At 49.8% G+C, this 25,657-nt stretch overlaps 1 protein-coding gene across 1 annotated transcript in view; it reads right to left on the reverse strand.

Moving 5' to 3' along the window:
- Window positions 1–8,375: 8,375 nt before the first annotated feature.
- The window catches only part of CYP27C1 (cytochrome P450 family 27 subfamily C member 1), a 35,522-nt gene continuing 18,240 nt past the window's right edge, over window positions 8,376–25,657 (reverse strand). The window contains exons 3-9 of the mRNA XM_075318761.1: window positions 24,466–24,665; window positions 24,149–24,358; window positions 22,690–22,853; window positions 22,446–22,612; window positions 11,222–11,300; window positions 9,964–10,167; window positions 8,376–9,259 (exon numbers count right to left, since the gene is read on the reverse strand). Coding sequence (XP_075174876.1) covers window positions 9,143–9,259; window positions 9,964–10,167; window positions 11,222–11,300; window positions 22,446–22,612; window positions 22,690–22,853; window positions 24,149–24,358; window positions 24,466–24,665 — 1,141 coding nt within the window. The 3' untranslated portion in view covers window positions 8,376–9,142. The remainder of the gene's footprint in view (window positions 9,260–9,963; window positions 10,168–11,221; window positions 11,301–22,445; window positions 22,613–22,689; window positions 22,854–24,148; window positions 24,359–24,465; window positions 24,666–25,657) is intronic.

Raw genomic sequence — 25,657 nt, forward strand, 5'->3', positions numbered from 1 at the left:
TGTTACCTGCTGTACAGGAGGGGATTGTGATCCCTTTTAGGTCAGAATATAAGCTAGGAAATAGGCCAGCAGAATTAGGATTGCTGCTCTTGATGCATCCGGAATTTAACATTTTATGTAGAAGTAAAACATGTTCCAGTTTTAATGGAAATTAAACATAATAATTATAGAATAAAAAGGTTCCGTAACTCTGGGTTTCTGTTCCTCTGCTTGATGTCAGTGAATGGAGACACTTATTTACACCCAGATCTAATACTTCTTAATTGTATCCAAGGTGGAAAGTTCTCTGAAGTCTAATGTGTCAGAGCTGCGATCATCATTACATGTGAGAAACAAACCCTCAGCTGCGAGAAGCTCCGGGGTCCGCTCCTGCCTCCACCTGGACCCCCGCCCGCTTATTCCCCTCACCGCCAGCCTGCCGATGTTATTATCCCCGACACCCTGTCCTCTCCCGCCAGGCGGCAGCTCTCATCAATCCAATGGGCAGGTGCCAGCACTGGGCATTATACATCGGTACGGACCTGGGGGGGACCCCACCTGCAGAACACACCGAGACCCCCAAAACACAAATCCTTCAGTCTCTTCTGGGAGGGAGGGAGCAGCCATCATTCCCCATTTCTTCATCCTAGGGGACACAGTGGAGGCCGCCCAGCTCCTCAAGAAATAGAAGCGAGTTAATGGGAAATGTAACGTCTTTTCACAGAGGGCGACTGGTGAGACTCGCCTGTATACTGGCAGAGCCGCTTCAGACTGGTGTGACTCGCCTGTATACTGGCAGAGCCGCTTCAGACTGGTGTGACTCGCCTGTATACTGGCAGAGCCGCTTCAGACTGGTGTGACTCGCCTGTATACCGGCAGAGCCGCTTCAGACTGGTGTGACTCGCCTGTATACTGGCAGAGCTGCTTCAGACTGGTGTGACTCGCCTGTATACCGGCAGAGCTGCTTCAGACTGGTGTGACTCGCCTGTATACCGGCAGAGCCGCTTCAGACTGGTGTGACTCGCCTGTATACTGGCAGAGCCGCTTCAGACTGGTGTGACTCGCCTGTATACCGGCAGAGCTGCTTCAGACTGGTGTGACTCGCCTGTATACTGGCAGAGCCGCTTCACACTGGTGTGACTCGCCTGTATACTGGCAGAGCCGCTTCAGACTGGTGTGACTCGCCTGTATACTGGCAGAGCGGGTTCAGACTGGTGTGACTCGCCTGTATACCGGCAGAGCTGCTTCAGACTGGTGTGACTCGCCTGTATACCGGCAGAGCTGCTTCAGACTGGTGTGACTCGCCTGTATACTGGCAGAGCCGCTTCAGACTGGTGTGACTCGCCTGTATACTGGCAGAGCCGCTTCAGACTGGTGTGACTCGCCTGTATACTGGCAGAGCTGCTTCAGACTGGTGTGACTCGCCTGTATACTGGCAGAGCGGGTTCAGACTGGTGTGACTCGCCTGTATACCGGCAGAGCTGCTTCAGACTGGTGTGACTCGCCTGTATACCGGCAGAGCCGCTTCAGACTGGTGTGACTCGCCTGTATACTGGCAGAGCCGCTTCACACTGGTGTGACTCGCCTGTATACTGGCAGAGCTGCTTCAGACTGGTGTGACTCGCCTGTATACTGGCAGAGCGGGTTCAGACTGGTGTGACTCGCCTGTATACCGGCAGAGCTGCTTCACACTGGTGTGACTCGCCTGTATACTGGCAGAGCCGCTTCACACTGGTGTGACTCGCCTGTATACTGGCAGAGCCGCTTCACACTGGTGTGACTCGCCTGTATACTGGCAGAGCTGCTTCAGACTGGTGTGACTCGCCTGTATACTGGCAGAGCGGGTTCAGACTGGTGTGACTCGCCTGTATACCGGCAGAGCCGCTTCAGACTGGTGTGACTCGCCTGTATACCGGCAGAGCCGCTTCAGACTGGTGAGACTCGCCTGTATACCGGCAGAGCCGCTTCAGACTGGTGAGACTCGCCTGTATACCGGCAGAGCCGCTTCAGACTGGTGTGACTCGCCTGTATACCGGCAGAGCCGCTTCAGACTGGTGTGACTCGCCTGTATACTGGCAGAGCCGCTTCAGACTGGTGTGACTCGCCTGTATACCGGCAGAGCTGCTTCAGACTGGTGTGACTCGCCTGTATACCGGCAGAGCCGCTTCAGACTGGTGTGACTCGCCTGTATACCGGCAGAGCCGCTTCAGACTGGTGTGACTCGCCTGTATACCGGCAGAGCCGCTTCAGACTGGTGTGACTCGCCTGTATACCGGCAGAGCTGCTTCAGACTGGTGTGACTCGCCTGTATACTGGCAGAGCTGCTTCAGACTGGTGTGACTCGCCTGTATACCGGCAGAGCTGCTTCAGACTGGTGTGACTCGCCTGTATACCGGCAGAGCCGCTTCACACTGGTGTGACTCGCCTGTATACTGGCAGAGCCGCTTCAGACTGGTGTGACTCGCCTGTATACCGGCAGAGCTGCTTCAGACTGGTGTGACTCGCCTGTATACTGGCAGAGCCGCTTCACACTGGTGTGACTCGCCTGTATACTGGCAGAGCTGCTTCAGACTGGTGTGACTCGCCTGTATACTGGCAGAGCGGGTTCAGACTGGTGTGACTCGCCTGTATACCGGCAGAGCTGCTTCAGACTGGTGTGACTCGCCTGTATACCGGCAGAGCTGCTTCAGACTGGTGTGACTCGCCTGTATACTGGCAGAGCCGCTTCAGACTGGTGTGACTCGCCTGTATACCGGCAGAGCTGCTTCAGACTGGTGTGACTCGCCTGTATACTGGCAGAGCCGCTTCACACTGGTGTGACTCGCCTGTATACTGGCAGAGCTGCTTCAGACTCGTGTGACTCGCCTGTATACTGGCAGAGCTGCTTCACACTGGTGTGACTCGCCTGTATACTGGCAGAGCTGCTTCAGACTCGTGTGACTCGCCTGTATACTGGCAGAGCCGCTTCACACTGGTGTGACTCGCCTGTATACTGGCAGAGCTGCTTCAGACTCGTGTGACTCGCCTGTATACTGGCAGAGCCGCTTCACACTGGTGTGACTCGCCTGTATACTGGCAGAGCTGCTTCAGACTCGTGTGACTCGCCTGTATACTGGCAGAGCCACTTCAGACTCGTGTGATAATGAGAATGGCAGAAGTCGCAACATTTTTGTACAACTCCGAGCTGCGCAAACATATTGCAACTTTCCAAAGGCTTTATGACAGTTTTCTTAAGAACTTTGATGAATCAGGGCCTTTGAGATTCTTTTCCTCACTGATTTCAAGACTGCAGGTTACGCGGCTTTCACACTACTTTTTTTTTTAACATGCGTCATGAACGCAAATGCGTTTTAATTTCAATGAATTTGCAATGGACTCGTGTCAACATGCGTTCACCTGCGTTTGTGTGTGTTATAGTGAGGATCCAGTGACTTGCAGTTTAACTTTTTTCAAAAACGCTAGTGGTAGCGTTTTTAAGCTGCGTCCAAATACTGCAAATTGCTGGATTCTGACTATACCACACGCAACCGCATGTGAACGCTGGCATGCTGATAGACAGAATCCTGCTTGCTCTACTGAGCATGCCCAGAAACCAGCCTGGCGTGATCAGTCCACCTCTCCCCCTCGCCTGACACCGGTGGACGCTCGTAACTAAGGTAAATATCGGGTAACCAAGCAAACCGCTTCTTAGTTACCCAATGTTTACCTTGATTATCAGCGTCTGCCGGCTCCCAGTCTGTCACGTCCAGTTCCCCTCACTCCCGATCACATGACTCCAATGCCCGCCTATAAACTTAAAGTGACAGGATCTTGCAAAATAACACATGCGTTTGTATGCGATTTTCTTTGCAAAAACAGGATCCGCTTTTGCAGCAAAAAAACGTTCATGACGCATGCTAAAAAAAACGTAGTGTGAAAGCCGCCTTATTGAAAAATGAAACACTAACAATATGACAGACCTGATACTTCTTACTAAGGCTGCGTTCACACAGGGAATTTTTTTCATTTGTTTTATGCAAATAAATGTGAAGAAAACGCTGCTTTTTACATTAGAAGCAAAGCCTGTGCCATTCCAGAAATCTCATACAATTGCTTTTTTATTACTGACTGAAGTGGAAACTGCTGCATTTTTTAAAAGGAGCTGTTTGTCGCTTCTTTCACCGTTGTTACTGCTTTTTTTTCACCATTGAAAGCAACAAGAAAGTGCCTAACAGCTGGAGCGAAAAGAATGAGCGGGCACTCACCTAAATTAAGAACTTTTTTTTTATTCAAGCCTTATAAAAACAAGACCCGGGCTGCAGGTATGTGGGAGGAAGCAGAGAGCGTCTGGACGAGGGCCATGTTGCACAGGTCAGGACCTGTAGAAGCGCCGTCGTCCAGACGCTCTCTGCATCCTCCCACATACCTGCAGCCCGGGTCTTGTTTTTATAAGGCTTGAATAAGAAAAATAAAATATAAAAACCTTTTTTTTTTTTTTCTTTTAGGTGCGCACCCTCTCATTCTTTTCTTATGGACCATCTGTTTGGATTGCTGCTTATTTGAGGGATGAGCACAACCAAAAAAATGAGTATTCGCCTAAAATACGTTTTGCCGCAGAGCTATGTTCACACAGGGAAATTTTTGCAATGTTTTCTTAGCAGTGTTATTGCCTTGGTTTTATGCAGTTCCATGCTAATAAGACACTGCTTTTTACAGTCCCAGCAAAGTCTATGAGATTTCTGGACACGCACGCACGCGCACACACACACACACACACACACACACACACACACACACACACACACATACATACACACACACACACACACACATACATACACACACACACACACACACACACACACACACACAAATACACATACACATACACACACACACACACACGAAGAATGAGCATGTCCATTTTTTTTTTTTAGCATTTTAGCAGCAGATTTGCATTGAAACATCCCACTTTGCAGAAAAGTCGCTGCAAAAGCACCATGAAAAACACAACAAAAACTGCACCAAAACCGCAGAGGACTCCCAGGAGACATCCTGCCACAAGATCAGGTTTAGGTCAGGGGAAAAAAAAAAAAAAAAAAAGCACTGCAAAAACAAACACCCTGTGTGAACATAGCCTAACCCTACAGTGAAGTGGGGTGTAGCAAGGAAGTGGTGCGGATCTGGTTCTCTTTTTGCACGGGTAGATGGACCTGTCGCCCGTCAACTGGACACAGACTAGAAAACGAGGAGCCGCATTTGGTCACAAATCCACAGCCAGCGATAGGTAGACGGCGTCCAAAAAGTAGAGAGCAGGCAATATGGTGCCAAGTATGGGGGGATACGGGGGCTCAGCGGTCGACACTGACGCTTTGCAGAGCTGAGGTCCTGAGATCAAATTCATCTGCAAGGAGTTTGTATGTTCTCCTTGAGTTTGTCTCTACTTCCATAGGGACAGTGACAATGATGATGTGTAAGGCTGGAAACGTATCTATGCGAGTAAAATCGGTCCGACTGGGCTGAAAAAAACTCGGCTGATTTTAGTTCACGTTAGGTCCGAGTGCAACGCAAGTGCGATGCTTTTTCTGAATAAATTAATGATTTTACTAGTGTGTGTAATGCGTATTTTTTACTATGTCATCTGCCATTCAGCTCTGCTACATGGCAGATGACAGCAGACACAGACAGCCATGTAGCAGAGCTGAATGGCCACTGACAGCAGCCACAGACAGCCATGTAGCAGAGCTGAATGGCCGCTGACAACAGCCACAGACAGAGCCATGTAGCAGAGCTGAATAGCCACTGACAGCAGACACAGACAGCCATGTAGCAGAGCTGAATGGCAGATGACAGCAGACACAGACAGAGCAGCACTGTCAGAATGAACTCGGGTGAACTTCACCCGACTTCATTGTCATGCTGCGGCTATGTCTGTGTCGCGCCCTGATTAGCGGTCACCAGTGAAGGACTCACCGGTGACCGCTAAACTCCTGAGTGACTGAATTGAGCAGCCCTCTCTCTCATATACTCACCGATCCCCGGCGCAGCGCTGCACGGCATTCACACTGCTGCGGCGGCTTTTACTATTTTGAAAAAGCCGGCCGCTCATTAACCAATCTCGTATTCCCTGATTTCCCCGCCCACAGGCGCCTATGATTGGTTGCAGTGAGACACGCCTCCACGCTGAGTGACAGGTGTCTCACTGCAACCAATCACAGCAGCCGGTGGGCGGGTCTATACTGTGCAGTGAAATAAATAAATAAATAATTAAAAAAAACGGCGTGCGGTCCCCCCCCATTTTAATACCAGCCAGATAAAGCCATACGGCTGAAGACTGGTATTCTCAGGATGGGGAGCTCCACGTTATGGGGAGCCCCCCAGTCTAACAATATCAGTCAGCAGCCGCCCAGAATTGCCGCATACATTAGATGCGACAGTTCTGGGACTGTACCCGGCTCTTCCCGATTTGCCCTGGTGCGTTGGCAAATCGGGGTAATAAGGAGTTAATGGCAGCCCATAACGTGGAGCTCCCCATCCTGAGAATACCAGCCTTCAGCCATATGGCTTTATCTGGCTGGTATTAAAATTGGGGGGGACCGCACGCCATTTTTTTTAATTATTTATTTATTTAACTGCACAGTATAGACCCGCCCACCGGCTGCTGTGATTGGTTGCAGTGAGACACCTGTCACTCAGCGTGGAGGCGTGTCTCACTGCAACCAATCATAGGCGCCTGTGGGCGGGAAAAGCAGGGAATACGAGATTGTTTAATGAGCGGCCGGCTTTTTCAAAATAGTAAAAGCCGCCGCAGCAGTGAGAAAGCCGTGCAGCGCCGGGGATCGGTGAGTATGAGAGAGGAGGGGAAAATGACCGACAGACTGTGAGAGAGGGACAGAGATAGTGACGGACCGACAGAGAGAGAATAGAGAGGGAGAGACCGACTGACAGAGAATAGTGATTGACAGACATTGTGAGACATCGCTCGTTTCCAGTGTTTTAGGAAACATGCGAGAAATGTATTTAGAAAATCGCATGTCACTAGGATGGTGAGTGCTGTCCCGTGACATCAGATTACACGCTCCCATAGACTTGCATTGGAGAGACTCGCAGGAGAAACTCGCAAAAAAGCAGCATGCTGCGATTTTTTTCTCAGTCCGATTTGGACTGAATCATTCACTAACATGTGTCCGATTCCAATGCGAGATTTTCTCACATTGTTCTACTGCGAGAAACTAGCAAGTGAGAAGCCGCCCTAAAAGCGCTGCGGTATATGATGTCGCCATATAAGCACACAAAATAAATACATAACGACTTGGCTTCTACCTACTGAGCCTAATCATCGCATCTGTTCTGTATGTGGCCCCATATCACCGGATCTCCACCGTGTGGATACAGTCTACCTATTCGTGGCAGTGGATACTTCTTAGGCCTCATTCACACATCCATATTTTTGCTTTAGGCTATGTGCACACTAGAAAAAGGATTTTTCTTAAGAAAATTTCTTGAGAGTGAAGGATTAGCACACCTGCGTTTTTACCGCGATTTGGTGCGTTTTCGGAGCGTTTTTGGTGCGTTTTTACCGCTGGTTGCTCCCTGCGTTATTGTGCCATTATCTATGGTAACTAACGCAGTTCGCTGCAGAAAAGAAGCGACTGCTCATTCTTTTTCTTAAGAAAATCTACTGAAAGAATTTTCTTAAGAAAAAAACGCAGTGTGTGCACAGCTAATTTTTTTTGCTATAGGTTTGGCTGGGGAATGTCTGCAGAAAGGTTACAAGAATTTCTCAAGAAATTTCTGCAGCAAAAACACACCAAAAACGCAGGTAAAAAACGCAGTGTGTGAACACAGCCTTAGTGTTTCATCAGTATTTGGATGCGAAAACCTGCAGTCAACTCAAAGAGGAAAGCTATAATTGCAATATGGACCCTGTTCTGTGTTTTGGAGACACTCCTGGTTTTGGTAACAAATACTGACTGCCGTGTGAACGAGGTCTTACATGCGCACGCGGCTTCTTTTTGTGTTCACAAACTGCAGCCAAAACTGTACCTTGTCAGAGAGAGCCTGGAAATGTCACAAAAAACGCATGTAATTTTAGGTGCGTTTTTGGTGCGTTTTTCACACCCTGCGTTTTTGCTGCGTTTTTGTGACAAATGTTGACAAAAACGCAGGAAGAATAAACATGCTGCATTTTATTTGTCACAAACCTTTGACAAATAAAACGCTGGCAAATAAACTGCAACGTGCGCATAACAAATCTGACTTCTCATAGACTTTGCTGGGAAGTCAAATGTCAGAAAGTTCTGACAACAAAACTGCAGCCAAAAACGCAGCAAAAAAAGCAGTGTGCGCAAAAATGCAGCAAAAAAAGCAGTGTGCGCATGTAGCCTTACAGCTGCGGCTTCTGTACTTTTCTCTGGACCAACGCATTGTAACAAACTCAGCAGAGGAGAAAAAAAATGCCAATTGCTTATGGTTATAAAGGAGTTTTGTATTTTACTTAAATGCATCTATTTGGGTTTAAAATAATTTTTGCAGTTGGGTTTCACTAAAAACGTTTGCACAGTTTCCCTTCTACGGCCGTAGGGACATAAAGAGCATCGAAAAGCAAAACACTGACACATTTTTAATTAAACCCAATTGCAAAAAAGTGTTTTTTTTTCCACCCAAAGTGCATGTATTTAATTAAAAAATTAAAACAAAAAAAAAAGGACAATCCCTTTAGGTTATTTAAAACTTGATCAAGAAGAGATGCTAATGTAACAAACCCTCAGCTGTGAGGATTATTACGTAGGAGACGTCATAGTTTCCGCACATTAGGAAGTTGCAGACGTTTTCTTTATGCTTGGATTAAACCGTTAAAATTAAATCTAATTTTTGGTAAAATGACAGCGAAGGCCTAAGACAAGGGTAAAAAGTTCTGTGCGGGAATCTCCTGTCCAGACGATGTGGAGAAGCGACGGGGCTGAATTTGGGGAAGGCGTCCGTGCCATGTCCACTCCTCGGGAGATTTCTCGGCTCCTCCGTACAGTACAAGGAAAGTGCAAGGTAGATTAATGAGAACAATCGTCACAATCTCCTTCATATAAAAGCCTTAAAAATATCAGAAGTTCAGACTTAAAAAAAAAAATAAAATTACTCCCGGTGGGGGTTGTAGTCCATGGAGGTCACGGGCCGGTCCCGGTCCTTACTCACGGTCCACATAGCGCACATTGATGGCCCCCGCCGGGCACAGCAGTCCGTGAGTTTTGGGGAGGACTTCTTTCATCTTCGGTGAAGTCTTGATCTCGAATTTCTGGAGGAGCTGCAAGAAAAGGGCCGAGGCGGCAGAAAATTAGGGGTGTTTAACTAATTAAGTCTGAAATTCTACGTCAATCATTTTTTAACATAACTGTATATCAGGCCAAGCTACATTCCCCGATACAGAAATCCTGATCCCCTGTGTGGTCACAGAATTCGAAGGGTAATCCCAGAATCCAAAATATTCTCCCACCCACATGATACAATATACGTTATTGCTGGGACCCCCAATAATCCCGAGCATGGGCTTCTCCAAAGCCCCGCCTTAAATACTCAACTTCTGCTCCATTCCTTGTCTATGGAGAAAGTCTGCAAGTCGAGTATGCTCACCTCTGCACCATTTACGGCGGTGCTCTGCAGAGCCCATGCTCGCGATTATTGGCGGGCCCAGCAGTCAGACACCCAGTGATTGGGAAGTTATCCTCTATTCCATTAATAAGGGATAGCTTTCGAATTCGTGAAGATGTATATAAATGACACCACTAGGGGGAGCTCACTGAAGATCGGTTTATAACATGTCATGAGCTCCCCCTGGTGGTGATTGGAAGCAGTGACGGGTCCAAGTGATCTTTACTCGATATCTCAAGACTGGTATAATTGTCTTAGAGGGGATGACTGACTTGAAGAAACTATTAAAAATTAGGCTCTGATGGGGATCTACTAATCATGAGGGTCCGACTGCTGACAACCCAAATCAGCGGGGTCTACCTGTATAAGTGCCAGGTGAATCTCCAGCTCGGCGATCCTCCTCCCGATGCAGCTGCGGATCCCATAGCCAAAAGGAATGGAGCCGAAGTTCTCCACTCGGTCCAGGTGTCCGTGCCGTAACCAGCGAGCCGGCCGGAACTCTTCTGCCGCCGAGAAGTAGTCCTCGTCATAGGAAGTGGAATAATGGCAGAGCGCCAGCTGGGTCTGCGACATACGACAAGCAAAAGTCCTCACTAAATACATCCGGACTGCACCCGACCGGCAAGAATAATATTCACAGGAGAAAAATAGGAGATAACAAATCGCAGGGAACGAAGCTCAGTCACTGGAGAAGGTCAGCGCAGGAACACCCCAGATTTCAGCTCCTCGCCATTTTCAAGATCTGCGCTTGCTGTCAGTGAAAAAATAATCCTCTATAGTCACAGGCAGCAAAGGAGAACAGCGTCTTCAGAGCTGAAATCAACTGTATGCAGTGCAGCTGCAAACACCTCTGGAGCTTTGTTACAATGTATCAGTCTGTTCAGCTCACAGAGGATTGCACAGACCGGATTGCAGCAAAGGCTCCGTTCACACCTGGTTTATGGTTCATTTTAATATTATTATTAATTATTATTATTAATAATAATAATATAATTTATTCATTTATATAGCGCTATTAATTCCGCAGCGCTTTACATACATCATCAATACTGTCCCCATTGGGGCTCACAATCTAAGGTCCCCATCAGTATATTTTTGAATTGTGGGAGGAAACCGGAGAACCCGGAGGAAACCCACGCAAACATGGGGAGAACATACAAACTCCTTGCACATGGTGTCCTTGGTGGGATTTGAACTGAGGACCCCAGCGCTGCAAGACTGCAGTGCTAACCACTGAGCCACCACAAGACTGCAGTGCTAACCACTGAGCCACCACAAGACTGCAGTGCTAACCACTGAGCCATCACAAGACTGCAGTGCTAACCACTGAGCCACCACAAGACTGCAGTGCTAACCACTGAGCCACCACAAGACTGCAGCGCTAACCACTGAGCCACCGTGTCGCCCTCATTTTCTTATTAGACCCAGTGCTTCAGGTTTCTGTAAGCGGACGAGTCACGCTGGACAGATGGAGCCTCCAGCATTAATGTGAACAGAGCGAAAGGATTGTTCTATTCAATGACCGCAAACAAAACGTGGAGAAGTGAAATCACGTCCCTTCTGGGGATGACGAAGCTTCAGGTCATTAAATTGGAAGATCACAGCGTGTAATACTCACTCCTTTAGGGATCAAATAGCCCCCAATAACCAGGTCGTCCTGGGTCACTCGGCCGTTTCCTGGTAAAACTGGAAATAATCTAGAAAAAAAAAAAAGCAAACTGAAAACATCGGACCTTCTCCTGCACAAAGTGAACATGTGTCTATAAAGAGGAGAGATAAGCGGCTGCCAGACATATCCACCGCTTATCCCAAGGAGAAACAATAAGATCCGCCAGCCCTGAGAGACATTAAAATTGTAAGCAAGATCTGAAAACCCATGAGGAATGGGACACCATAGAGCCCTTAGAAAGGAGGCGGTTCGCCGGCCAGAGCGACGTTGCAGAGCAGGTAAGTGCGTGTGACGCTGCCGTAGCGATAATGTTCGCTACGGCAGCGATCACACAATATCGCACGTACGACGGGGGCGGGTGCTATCGCGCTCAACAATGCTAGCGATGTCACAGCGTGTAAACGACGCTTTAGTCTTGGAGGACGGTCGGTATTTCATGTACAATAGCTGGTCTGGGACCGAAAGCACGTCGGGGTACTGGACCCTAGGTCGGAGAGAGGCTTCAAGCAACCCGCAATTATCCTGCGGAGGACAGGGCCTGTATGGACTGTTCCCACAAAGCTCAGAGATCGGGGCCACTAGTGCAACGAGGGGGATAGGGCTTTCCAACCAAAGCAGCCCACTGAAATCCCAAGCGTAAGCTCCTGAGAGCGCAGCTCCTTCACACCAAAAAGTGGGGAGCGGGGCCAGGACAGCTCCAAGCTTAGGGGCCACTTGGGCACTACTAAATTTGTGCACGGAGGCAGGCTCCGGACCATCAGGCCGTGCTGCAAGAGGACAGCGGCACCCAGAGACTTGGTTTACCACGTTGTCAGCGTCTGCTTTTCTTCTGAGTGAGTACCTGATCACCCCTTGCCCCAGCGAGCCTGCGCTCCCCTGCAATCCATCCCACCATCCAGGGTCCCGGAGTCTTCCCTACCCGTGGAGGGTAACGTCATCTGGCTGCCCCACTCCATCCCACCATCCATCCAGGGTCCCGGAGTCTTCCCTACCCATGGAGGGTAACGTCATCTGCCTGCCCCACTCCATCCCACCATCCATCCAGGGTCCCGGAGTCTTCCCTACCCGTGGAGGGTAACGTCATCTGGCTGCCCCACTCCATCCCACCATCCAGGGTCCCGGAGTCTTCCCTACCCATGGAGGGTAACGTCATCTGCCTGCCCAACTCCATCCCACCATCCAGGGTCCCGGAGTCTTCCCTACCCGTGGAGGGTAACATCATCTGGCTGCCCCACTCCATCACCCCGGGTACTCCCAACGGCAGCGGCGGTACTCCCTATTACCACACACCACGGGTGGCGCCACAAACTATCTAATCCCCTGTAAATAACCCCCCATCACATTTTAGAGTGACCCTGAGCCCCCGGGTCCAGAGACCCTTGAGCCAAGAGTAGCGACACCCGGATCCGAGCGGTTCGACCGCTGCTGGGGCGGTACAATTATAATAGATAAGATATAAAGTAATGTTATGTAGGAATGTATAGTGTGCGGTATTGTACTGTATACGGTGCAGTGTTATGTGGTATATAATGTACGATGCTTAGTCAGCTATAGAAGTGTTATAGGTGAAAGGTGAAATCTGCCCGGCAACAGACAGGCTCTGGGATTAGCCTATTCAGCCTATAGGAGAGGAGCTAGTGCTGAGGGAGAGACTGTTGCTGTGGTAACGTCAGTCAGGGCCCGGCCTGTGACAGGAGCAGACCCGAGCTCTGAGGATCAGCAGAGCCGCATAGTATGGGGGATGTGTGACAGGAGCAGACCCCAGCTCTGAGGAGCAGCAGAGCCGCATAGTATGGGGGATGTGTGACAGGAGCAGACCCCAGCCCTGAGGATCAGCAGAGCCGCATAGTATGGGGGGGGATGTGTGACAGGAGCAGACCCCAGCTCTGAGGAGCAGCAGAGCCGCATAGTATGGGGGATGTGTGACAGGAGCAGACCCCAGCTCTGAGGATCAGCAGAGCCGCATAGTATGGGGGATGTGTGACAGGAGCAGACCCCAGCTCTGAGGAGCAGCAGAGCCGCATAGTATGGGGGATGTGTGACAGGAGCAGACCCCAGCTCTGAGGAGCAGCAGAGCCGCATAGTATGGGGGATGTGTGACAGGAGCAGACCCCAGCCCTGAGGAGCAGCAGAGCCGCATAGTATGGGGGATGTGTGACAGGAGCAGACCCCAGCTCTGAGGAGCAGCAGAGCCGCATAGTATGGGGGATGTGTGACAGGAGCAGACCCCAGCCCTGAGGAGCAGCAGAGCCGCATAGTATGGGGGATGTGTGACAGGAGCAGACCCCAGCCCTGAGGAGCAGCAGAGCCGCATAGTATGGGGGATGTGTGACAGGAGCAGACCCCAGCCCTGAGGAGCAGCAGAGCCGCATAGTATGGGGGATGTGTGACAGGAGCAGACCCCAGCTCTGAGGAGCAGCAGAGCCGCATAGTATGGGGGATGTGTGACAGGAGCAGACCCCAGCTCTGAGGAGCAGCAGAGCCGCATAGTATGGGGGGGGGATGTGTGACAGGAGCAGACCCCAGCTCTGAGGAGCAGCAGAGCCGCATAGTATGGGGGATGTGTGACAGGAGCAGACCCCAGCTCTGAGGAGCAGCAGAGCCGCATAGTATGGGGGATGTGTGACAGGAGCAGACCCCAGCCCTGAGGAGCAGCAGAGCCGCATAGTATGGGGGATGTGTGACAGGAGCAGACCCCAGCCCTGAGGAGCAGCAGAGCCGCATAGTATGGGGGATGTGTGACAGGAGCAGACCCCAGCCCTGAGGAGCAGCAGAGCCGCATAGTATGGGGGATGTGTGACAGGAGCAGACCCCAGCTCTGAGGAGCAGCAGAGCCGCATAGTATGGGGGATGTGTGACAGGAGCAGACCCCAGCCCTGAGGAGCAGCAGAGCCGCATAGTATGGGGGATGTGTGACAGGAGCAGACCCCAGCCCTGAGGAGCAGCAGAGCCGCATAGTATGGGGGATGTGTGACAGGAGCAGACCCCAGCTCTGAGGAGCAGCAGAGCCGCATAGTATGGGGGATGTGTGACAGGAGCAGACCCCAGCTCTGAGGAGCAGCAGAGCCGCATAGTATGGGGGGGATGTGTGACAGGAGCAGACCCCAGCTCTGAGGATCAGCAGAGCCGCATAGTATGGGGGGGGGATGTGTGACAGGAGCAGACCCCAGCTCTGAGGAGCAGCAGAGCCGCATAGTATGGGGGGTGTGTGACAGGAGCAGACCCCAGCTCTGAGGAGCAGCAGAGCCGCATAGTATGGGGGATGTGTGACAGGAGCAGACCCCAGCTCTGAGGAGCAGCAGAGCCGCATAGTATGGGGGATGTGTGACAGGAGCAGACCCCAGCTCTGAGGAGCAGCAGAGCCGCATAGTATGGGGGGGGGATGTGTGACAGGAGCAGACCCCAGCTCTGAGGAGCAGCAGAGCCGCATAGTATGGGGGGATGTGTGACAGGAGCAGACCCCAGCTCTGAGGAGCAGCAGAGCCGCATAGTATGGGGGATGTGTGACAGGAGCAGACCCCAAGCTCTGAGGAGCAGCAGAGCCACATAGTATGGGGGATGTGTGACAGGAGCAGACCCCAGCTCTGAGGAGCAGCAGAGCCGCATAGTATGGGGGATGTGTGACAGGAGCAGACCCCAGCTCTGAGGAGCAGCAGAGCCGCATAGTATGGGGGGGATGTGTGACAGGAGCAGACCCCAGCTCTGAGGAGCAGCAGAGCCGCATAGTATGGGGGATGTGTGACAGGAGCGGACCCCAGCTCTGAGGAGCAGCAGAGCCGAATAGTATGGGGAATGTGTGACAGGAGCAGACCCCAGCTCTGAAGACAGCAGAGCCGCATAGTATGGGGGGGGATGTGTGACAAGAGCAGACCCCAGCTCTGAGGAGCAGCAGAGCCGCATAGTATGGGGGATGTGTGACAGGAGCAGACCCCAGCTCTGAGGAGCAGCAGAGCCGCATAGTATAGGGGATGTGTGACAGGAGCAGACCCCAGCTCTGAGGAGCAGCAGAGCCGCATAGTATAGGGGATGTGTGACAGGAGCAGACCCCAGCTCTGAGGAGCAGCAGAGCTGCATAGTATGGGGGATGTGTGACAGGAGCAGACCCCAGCCCTGAGGAGCAGCAGAGCCGCATAGTATGGGGGGGATGTGTGACAGGAGCAGACCCCAGCTCTGAGGAGCAGCAGAGCCGCATAGTATGGGGGATGTGTGACAGGAGCAGACCCCAGCCCTGAGGATCAGCAGAGCCGCATAGTATAGGGGATGTGTGACAGGAGCAGACCCCAGCTCTGAGGAGCAGCAGAGCCGCATAGTATGGGGGATGTGTGACAGGAGCAGACCCCAGCCCTGAGGATCAGCAGAGCCGCATAGTATGGGGGGTGTGTGACAGGAGCAGACCCCAGCTCTGAGGAGCAGCAGAGCCGCATAGTATGGGGGGATGTGTAACAGGAGCAGACCCCAGCTCTGAGGATCAGCAGAGCCGCATAGTATGGGAGATGTGTGACAGGAGCAGACCCCAGCTCTGAGGAGCAGCAGAGCCGCATAGTATGGGGGGATGTGTGACAGGAGCAGACCCCAGCCCTGAGGAGCAGCAGAGCCGCATAGTATGGGGGATGTGTGACAGGAGCAGACCCCAGCTCTGAGGAGCAGCAGAGCCGCATAGTATGGGGGATGTGTGACAGGAGCAGACCCCAGCTCTGAGGAGCAGCAGAGTCGCATAGTATGGGGGATGTGTGACAGGAGCAGACCCCAGCTCTGAGGAGCAGCAGAGTCGCATAGTATGGGGGGTGTGTGACAGGAGCAGACCCCAGCTCTGAGGAGCAGCAGAGCCGCATAGTATGGGGGATGTGTGACAGGAGCAGACCCCAGCTCTGAGGAGCAGCAGAGCTGCATAGTATGGGGGATGTGTGACAGGAGCAGACCCCAGCTCTGAGGAGCAGCAGAGCCGCATAGTATGGGGGGGGATGTGTGACAGGAGCAGACCCCAGCTCTGAGGAGCAGCAGAGCCGCATAGTATGGGGGGATGTGTGACAGGAGCAGACCCCAGCTCTGAGGAGCAGCAGAGCCGCATAGTATGGGGGATGTGTGACAGGAGCAGACCCCAGCTCTGAGGAGCAGCAGAGCCGCATAGTATGGGGGATGTGTGACAGGAGCAGACCCCAAGCTCTGAGGAGCAGCAGAGCTGCATAGTATGGGGGATGTGTGACAGGAGCAGACCCCAGCTCTGAGGAGCAGCAGAGCCGCATAGTATGGGGGATGTGTGACAGGAGCAGACCCCAGCTCTGAGGACAGCAGAGCTGCATAGTATGGGGGATGTGTGACAGGAGCAGACCCCAGCTCTGAGGAGCAGCAGAGCCAAATAGTATGGGGGATGTGTGACAGGAGCAGACCCCAGCTCTGAGGAGCAGCAGAGCTGCATAGTATGGGGGATGTGTGACAGGAGCAGACCCCAGCTCTGAGGAGCAGCAGAGTCGCATAGTATGGGGGATGTGTGACAGGAGCAGACCCCAGCTCTGAGGAGCAGCAGAGTCGCATAGTATGGGGGATGTGTGACAGGAGCAGACCCCAGCTCTGAGGAGCAGCAGAGCCGCATAGTATAGGGGATGTGTGACAGGAGCAGACCCCAGCTCTGAGGAGCAGCAGAGCCACATAGTATGGGGGATGTGTGACAGGAGCAGACCCCAGCTCTGAGGAGCAGCAGAGCTGCATAGTATGGGGGATGTGTGACAGGAGCAGACCCCAGCCCTGAGGAGCAGCAGAGCCGCATAGTATGGGGGGGATGTGTGACAGGGGCAGACCCCAGCTCTGAGGAGCAGCAGAGCCGCATAGTATGGGGGATGTGTGACAGGAGCAGACCCCAGCCCTGAGGATCAGCAGAGCCGCATAGTATAGGGGATGTGTGACAGGAGCAGACCCCAGCTCTGAGGAGCAGCAGAGCCGCATAGTATGGGGGGGGGATGTGTGACAGGAGCAGACCCCAGCTCTGAGGACAGCAGAGCCGCATAGTATGGGGGATGTGTGACAGGAGCAGACCCCAGCTCTGAGGACAGCAGAGCTGCATAGTATGGGGGATGTGTGACAGGAGCAGACCCCAGCTCTGAGGACAGCAGAGCTGCATAGTATGGGGGATGTGTGACAGGAGCAGACCCCAGCCCTGAGGAGCAGCAGAGCCGCATAGTATGGGGGATGTGTGACAGGAGCAGACCCCAGCTCTGAGGAGCAGCAGAGCCGCATAGTATGGGGGATGTGTGACAGGAGCAGACCCCAGCTCTGAGGAGCAGCAGAGTCGCATAGTATGGGGGATGTGTGACAGGAGCAGACCCCAGCTCTGAGGAGCAGCAGAGTCGCATAGTATGGGGGATGTGTGACAGGAGCAGACCCCAGCTCTGAGGACAGCAGAGCTGCATAGTATGGGGGATGTGTGACAGGAGCAGACCCCAGCTCTGAGGAGCAGCAGAGCCAAATAGTATGGGGGATGTGTGACAGGAGCAGACCCCAGCTCTGAGGAGCAGCAGAGCCACATAGTATGGGGGGGGATGTGTGACAGGAGCAGACCCCAGCTCTGAGGAGCAGCAGAGTCGCATAGTATGGGGGATGTGTGACAGGAGCAGACCCCAGCTCTGAGGAGCAGCAGAGTCGCATAGTATGGGGGATGTGTGACAGGAGCAGACCCCAGCTCTGAGGACAGCAGAGCTGCATAGTATGGGGGGGGATGTGTGACAGGAGCGGACCCCAGATGTGCACTTGGTCATATATTTGACAGTATGATCCTGTAGCCTATTTAATGGATTTCAGGTGCACTATTGGTCATATACTGTATAATGATATAAATATGGAATAGGGATGCAGATTACTACTGTGTCATTTGACCAAAGAGCACATAGTGAGGGTTTGATAATATACAACTACATGTGTTTTGTCCTTATTACGTTCTTCTTTGTAGTATGTGGCTATAACCTATGGACAAATAGGGACGATATATTATATGTATTGCTCCCTTGACTTGCCTCCTCTTGGATATATGACATATGAAATATGAGGATGAGATGTCCATTTACAATGCGATGTCAGATATTTCATGCATGTCCTTTTCCTTGGGTTTGTTATGGCATTATGATACTTCTCCTTTAGAAATACCTTCTATGTTATGATTTCGGCAACACTGCGCAAGCGCAAGTGGTAGTTCCCCTCCCTCTGTATATTCATCCTATGCTTATGACGATCAGAGACGCTGACGGTGTGAGGGGTACACATGCGCATGCGCGCGATACGAGCTCACTCACAGGAGCCGGGACTTGATGATATGCAAGAGATACCTGCGCGGCGTCAGCCATGGGCTGGAGCTACCATGGCCGGCGGTCTGCACACGTGGGGCACTATTTGCTCTAAAACGGTCCGGACCGGAGCACACAGGTGACACTTGGCTATATGTAATTGTAACTACAATATGCACACTATATAAGAGGATTGGTGTTTGAATCACTACTATTGTCTGTCCCTGAGGAAGCCTAGCGGCGATACGCGTAGGGCGTGTCCCTGGGGTCTCCATGCAGTGAGGTTTTTCTATCTGGCTGGGTCCACCATCGGTTTGTAACTACTTGTTCAGGGCATTTTACCATCTGGTTCCTTGCCGGAACATTTGCCCCTTTTTCATTCAGAATGTTTGTATGATGGGTTAATACATTGGGCTCTTTGGTGAACTTAACCTCACTCACAATACTCAGTATTGACATGCCATGATTCACACCACCTGGTGTGTTACTTGGCTTGGCTCACTATTTGTTTGCAACAAACTTACCAGGGCTGTGCATCAGTCTATTCCTACAGTGGAAAGTATATTTTGACCCCCCATTTTTAGGGAATATACATCATGACTTGATATATTGGTTGCCTCAGTGAACCTACTTTTCCATCTGCCATACTAAGTGTTGGTGTGTTTTGAATTATACTGCATTGTAATTGTGATTTATTGCAAGTTGTATTTCACACAAATAATTATGGTCTATGGAGATACCCAGGTGTGGGCTACATGCTTTTAAATGTTTTTAAAACCTCTTTTTGTGATTCAATAAAATCCCTTCTATTTAATATTGACTAGGTGTGCTTCCCGTGATAAGCAGTTCTTTCCTTCTCCTCTATGTAGTTTGGGCGATGTGTGACAGGGAAGGAAACCAAGAATATAATACTAATGTGCATCCCTAGCGTGCATCTGTGAGTGTGCTATAATGAATTAGGCCAGAACTCATCCGCTCTGCTCTCTACTCATCATCGAGTCTCTTTCCACAGGTAGGTCTGAAAACTACTCCACTTTCCCATGATCTGACTTCCCGTGTGCTGGATTTGTCTATCTGGTATGGTTCTAACAGACCTCTCCATGACTCACCCCCCAGTCTTTAAAACTCTCCTTCCTCGGCATCACTGAAACCAGGCTCCCCCCCTCCGACACAGCCTCTCCCGGCTCGCCCCCTCAGACGCGGCCTCTCCCGGCTCGCCCCCTCAGACGCGGCCTCTTCCGGCTCGCCCCCTCAGACGCGGCCTCTCCCGGCTCGCCCCCTCAGACGCGGCCTCTCCCGGCTCGCCCCCTCAGACGCGGCCTCTCCTGCTGCACTTTCTTATGGTGGTCTCTATCTCTCTCACACCCCCTGGTCCAGTAACAAGCATGGTGGAGGAGTTGGTTTTCTCCTGTCAGAAAAATGCGCCTTCACCCCACTGCCACCCTCAGTTACGCATCCTTCTTTGGAAGTGAAATCCGTCCGCATCTACTTCCCCTTCTAACTGGCTGTCATTTAGCCCCCCTGGGCCAGCCACCATCTTTCTCGACCGCTTCATCACCTGGCTACTTCATTTCCTTTCCACCGAAAACATACAGCCCCCGATACAAGGGAGGAACGAATACAGACATGAAGACACCAAAGAGCCCCCGCTGCCCTCGATACAAGGGAGGAGCGAATACAGACATGAAGACACCATAGAGCCCCCGATACAAGAGAGGAGCGAATACAGACATGAAGACACCATAGAGCCCCCGATACAAGGGAGGAGCGAATACAGACATGAAGACACCATAGAGCCCCCGATACAAGGGAGGAACGAATACAAACATGAAGACACCATAGAGCCCCCCCGCTGCCCCCGATACAAGGGAAGAGCGAATACAGACATGGAGACACCATAGAGCCCCCCCCGCTGCCCCCGATACAAGGGAGGAGCGAATACAGACATGAAGACACCATAGAGCCCCCGATACAAGAGAGGAGCGAATACAGACATGAAGACACCATAGAGCCCCCGATACAAGGGAGGAGCGAATACAGACATGAAGACACCATAGAGCCCCCGATACAAGAGAGGAGCGAATACAGACATGAAGACACCATAGAGCCCCCGATACAAGGGAAGAGCGAATACAGACATGGAGACACCAAAGAGCCCTCGCTGCCCCCCAATTCAAGAGAGTGTTGTCACAGACTCTAAAAACTTCCACATTTTTGAAATTCCATTACAAAAAATGACATAAAATACAAAACACTTTGTTAAAATGGTGTACCTCAATTCCACATCTTCCCATAACCATGGCAACAAAAACACACATAAAAAGGTACCCCTTTATCAATTACCTGCCACTTATTCCCCTGTTTGTGTTATTTGACAGTTGTAATATAGGGAAACTCACACATTAAACTGAAATCCTAACTTCTATCCATCCAAGGTCAGCAGTCAAAAGTCCAGGTCTTAGCAACATAAAAGATGTATCCCCGTGTCACCGGATTCACTCAGGGTACCATTAAATGCAGATTAAATAACATGCACCAAATACTTAGGTTTCACTGTTGCTAACCCATACCCCTACTCAACCCCACGCTTTTCTCCTCCCAAAGGGAGGTTCATCAGGGGTCGTTTAAACATGCAGGATAGAGTATGGTGTATGTAAAATAGCACTCATTCACATATTCTAAACATACAGAATTGCATATGTTGTACAATAACACTGATTCATATATCCTCAAACACGGTCAATTAATGGCAGGCTAGTTACAAGTGGTGTAATGATAGACCCACAGAGATTGGTTCCACATGGGGTGATTAGAATCTATAACAACTTTTTTTTATTTGAGGGGCGGTACCACCACCAGCTATGGGGTACGGCCATGGGGACCCCTGAGGCCCCTACCTATGCTAACCTATACCTTGGCTGGTGGGAAGATACTGTGGTCTTTGGAGAAGAGAATAAACAATGGTGGAGTGATAGAATCATTCTATGGAATCGTTTTATTGACGACATCCTGAAATTGTGGTTGGGTGATGAAGATTCATTCAAAAGATTTGTATCGGAGATCAATTGCAATGATTCCAATCTCAGATTCACTTCAGAATGTAGTAGAAGGAGCATCAATTTTCTGTACCTGACCATCATCAAAGATGATGGAGGACAACTTCAAACATGTACATATCGTAAACCCACGTCAACGAATCATTTTCTCCATTGGGATAGCCACCACCCTATAGGTCTCAAACGCGGTGTACCAAAAGGCCAATATCTAAGAATACGTAGGAACTGCTCCTCGGATGTAACTTTCTACAAACAAGCTTCGGAGTTAATGAACAGATTCTTAGAAAGGGGTATCCAAGAGATATCTTGCGAGGAACAAATACAGACATGAAGAAAGCATAGAGTCCCCGCTGCCCCCGATACAAGAGAGGAGCGAATACAGACATGAAGACACCATAGAGCCCCCGATACAAGCAAGGAGCGAATACAAACATGAAGAAACACAAGCACCACAGCTTAGTGGAAGTCATTTTATAACAGGCCTTTGGATTCAGACTGCAGTGTAAAGAATGGCAGTTTTTGTAGTGATATTTTATATTACACTTTATCATAAAAATACCTCCAGCTAAAACACAAAACCCAAGCAATGGTGTGCATAGAATAAACACATGAGACGTGTACACTATGCTAGGTGTAGCCATAACAGAAAATATGGAAAGGCCTCCATACTTTACACTGCAGCATGCATCAGAAATCTGAAAAACACTGTACAAGAAACAAAAAATTATGAGTAATTAGCAAAACAAACATTTTAGAGCCCTTTAAGAAGTTTACTAATATTAGTTATTGGGACACGATCATGAGACATAAAGGCAAAGGATCGGCACGTTGGGGTCAACCTCTCACCTGAGCGTCTCCTTTAGCACGGCTCTGACTAGCGGCAGCCGGGGGACGTCTTCCGCAATCGGCACCACATCGTTCCCGAGATTCTTCACTATCTCATTGTAGACAGATTGCTGGATCTGAGGGTTCTTGGCCAATAGGAAGGTCGCCCAAGAAAGAGTAAAGGAGGTCTGGAAAACGAGGGGAAAAAGGTGGATAAATATCTGCCCCTCCATGATCTGCCCTTCCCCCCCCACACCCCGATTACCGTATCCACTCCTGCGAGAAGCATCTCAGTCATGTTGGCGTAGAGTTCCTCCAGAGACAGCTCCTTACTGATCAGCAGGGACGTCAGGAGCCCCCCTTTAACCTCCTCCCCCTTCTGCAGCTGGGATTCAATCTCACGCAGCCGGTTATCCACATGGATCTGACCTGGAGATTTAAAAAATAAATAAATTAATAAATAAATAAATAGGAAGGTATCGCGGTTTTTTATTTTTGTAATAAAAATAGTGATTATGAAATCAAGTATTTCTAATACAAAATGAAAATCGCAGCTTATTTAGTTTTTATTTAATTCTTATTTTACTGGAGGCACTGGGGGCCATGCTGGATTTGCTGTGTGTAACGACAGTAACTCATTCCTTTATGGCAGCCCCTGTGCATAGAGAACAGTGGTCGGGATTCGACCCCATGCCATACGTTACAGTGGGCGTCTGCTGTGACCTGGACGCGCCCCCTAGGCTGTCCAGATCACAGCAGAGGGAGGAGATCAGCGCCATTATTGGGAGCTCACAGCGTGTGCTGTTTGCTCCACTTTACCCCTGTCAATCGCCAGGATGTGCGAGTACAGGCCGCCTCCCCTCACCTCCCCTCCCCTCCTCCCCGTTACCGTCTCCGATGACATCCCATCCCTGCGTTCTCCCCAGCCCCTGCTCTGCCCCCGCTACTGCCGCTGCCCCTCCCCCCGCCGTTACCGTCTCCAATGACACCCCCCTCCCTCCGTTCTCCCAAGCCCCCGCTCTGCCCGCCGCCGCAGCTCCCCCAGCTCTGCCCGCCGCCGCAGCTCCCCCAGCTCTGCTCGCCGCTGCTGTGTGTGTGTGTGGCACAAGGTCCCCATCAGGGGTGAGTGTGTGTGTGTGTGTGTGTGCGCCACTACATGTGAGTACCTGTGTGTGTACCGGTGATACTGTCTGCAGGGTTGTGTATCTAATCCTATCCTGTGTGATACTCCTGCTGTCCTTGGTGACACTTTAGACATTTGTGGTCATCAACAAAATGGCTCTGCACTTTGTCCCTACATGTCATTCTCTGTTGTAAACACTCAGATTGGGAGGGGGGGAGGCGACATCACACACAGGAGAGCAGACTCCGCCCACTTTACTGCATATGTAATGTGAGCTTTTTTTACAGTGGGATTTCTGTAGGATTTCAGCAGCTGCTCCCCCTAGTGTTTAACAGTGGAAAATATCAAACTTTTTAATTTATTTTTTTTTTTAGATTTTGCTCAATTAAAAACAAATAATATTTAAACAAAACATTAAAACATTACTTTACATTTTTTCAGTTACTGATTTTTTTTTTTTTACGATACCTTCCCTTTAATTATATGTTATACATTATATTATGTATATATACATATACATAGACATATATACACATATATATTATATAAGTTTATTTATAAAATAAATTCTGCATAATTAATGAAAATGTTCAATTTTTACTAAATTTGAAGAGTCCGTCCCAGGAGCGGCAGAACTCCTCCCAGGGTCGCGGGATGAATGGACGCAGCCACTTTGGAATGGCCCCGGCGTACATGGTGGTCTTAAACATGCTGAACATGAGCTCCAGGGCCTCGATATACTCCCGGGTCTTCTTAGGGACAACGTTGTCCAGGCAGCCGAGCCGACACTCGTACAATATGGTGGCCACAGCTGGAGGAAGCAGAGCACAGGGCAACAGAGGGCATTAAAAAAACCAAAAAATTATCACACGTTTCTAAACTTCTGAGGATGCGACACTACAATGTCAGAGACGCTACCTTCCATGGAATATTTGAAGTAGAGGTCATTGACGTTGGTCACAGTTTCTCCGTCATCTTCTTGAGATCGAAGGATCCGGATCCTCTTGATCAAGTCAACGACCACTTCATTTACTCCCCCGGAATATAAGACCACGTCTTTAGGCTTCAGGATTTTCTGACGAAGAACACTGCGCATAGCGAGCCACTTCTCACCTTCCCTGCACAGGCCAAAAGAACAAATGTGTGAGTGATACATACAGGGCTGAGCAAAAGATTAGACATCTCCTATATACAATTATATATGTACAGCCACTATAACCTGGGCATCTCCTGTATATAATTATATATGTACAGCCACTATAACCTGGGCATCTCCTGTATATAATTATATATGTAGAGCTGCTATAACCTGGGCATCTCCTGTATATAATTATATATGTACAGCCACTATAACCTGGGCATCTCCTGTATATAATTATATATGTACAGCCACTATAACCTGGGCATCTCCTGTATATAATTATATATGTACAGCCGGTATAACCTGGGCATCTCCTGTATATAATTATATATGTACAGCCGGTATAACCTGGGCATCTCCTGTATATAATTATATATGTACAGCCACTATAACCTGGGCATCTCCTGTATATAATTATATATGTACAGCTGGTATAACCTGGGCATCTCCTGTATATAATTATATATGTACAGCTGGTATAACCTGGGCATCTCCTGTATATAATTAAACATGTACAGCCGGTATAACCTGGGCATCTCCTGTATAAAATTAAACATGTACATCCGGTATAACCCGGGCATCTCCTGTATATAATTAAACATGTACAGCCGGTATAACCTGGGCATCTTATATATATATATATATATATATATATATATATATATATATATATATATATACACACATATACATATATACATATATACATATACACACACACACACACACACACACACACACACACACACACATACATACATACACATACACACATCCAGCCGGTATAACCTGGGCATCTCCTGTATATAATTATATATGTACAGCTGGTATAACCTGGGCATCTCCTGTATATAATTATATATGTACAGCTGGTATAACCTGGGCATCTTATATATATATATATATATATATATATATATATATATATATATATATATATATATATATATACACACACACACATACATA

The sequence above is a fragment of the Anomaloglossus baeobatrachus genome, chromosome 7 (assembly GCF_048569485.1).
Source record: "Anomaloglossus baeobatrachus isolate aAnoBae1 chromosome 7, aAnoBae1.hap1, whole genome shotgun sequence".
NCBI classification, from domain to species: Eukaryota; Metazoa; Chordata; class Amphibia; order Anura; family Aromobatidae; genus Anomaloglossus; species Anomaloglossus baeobatrachus.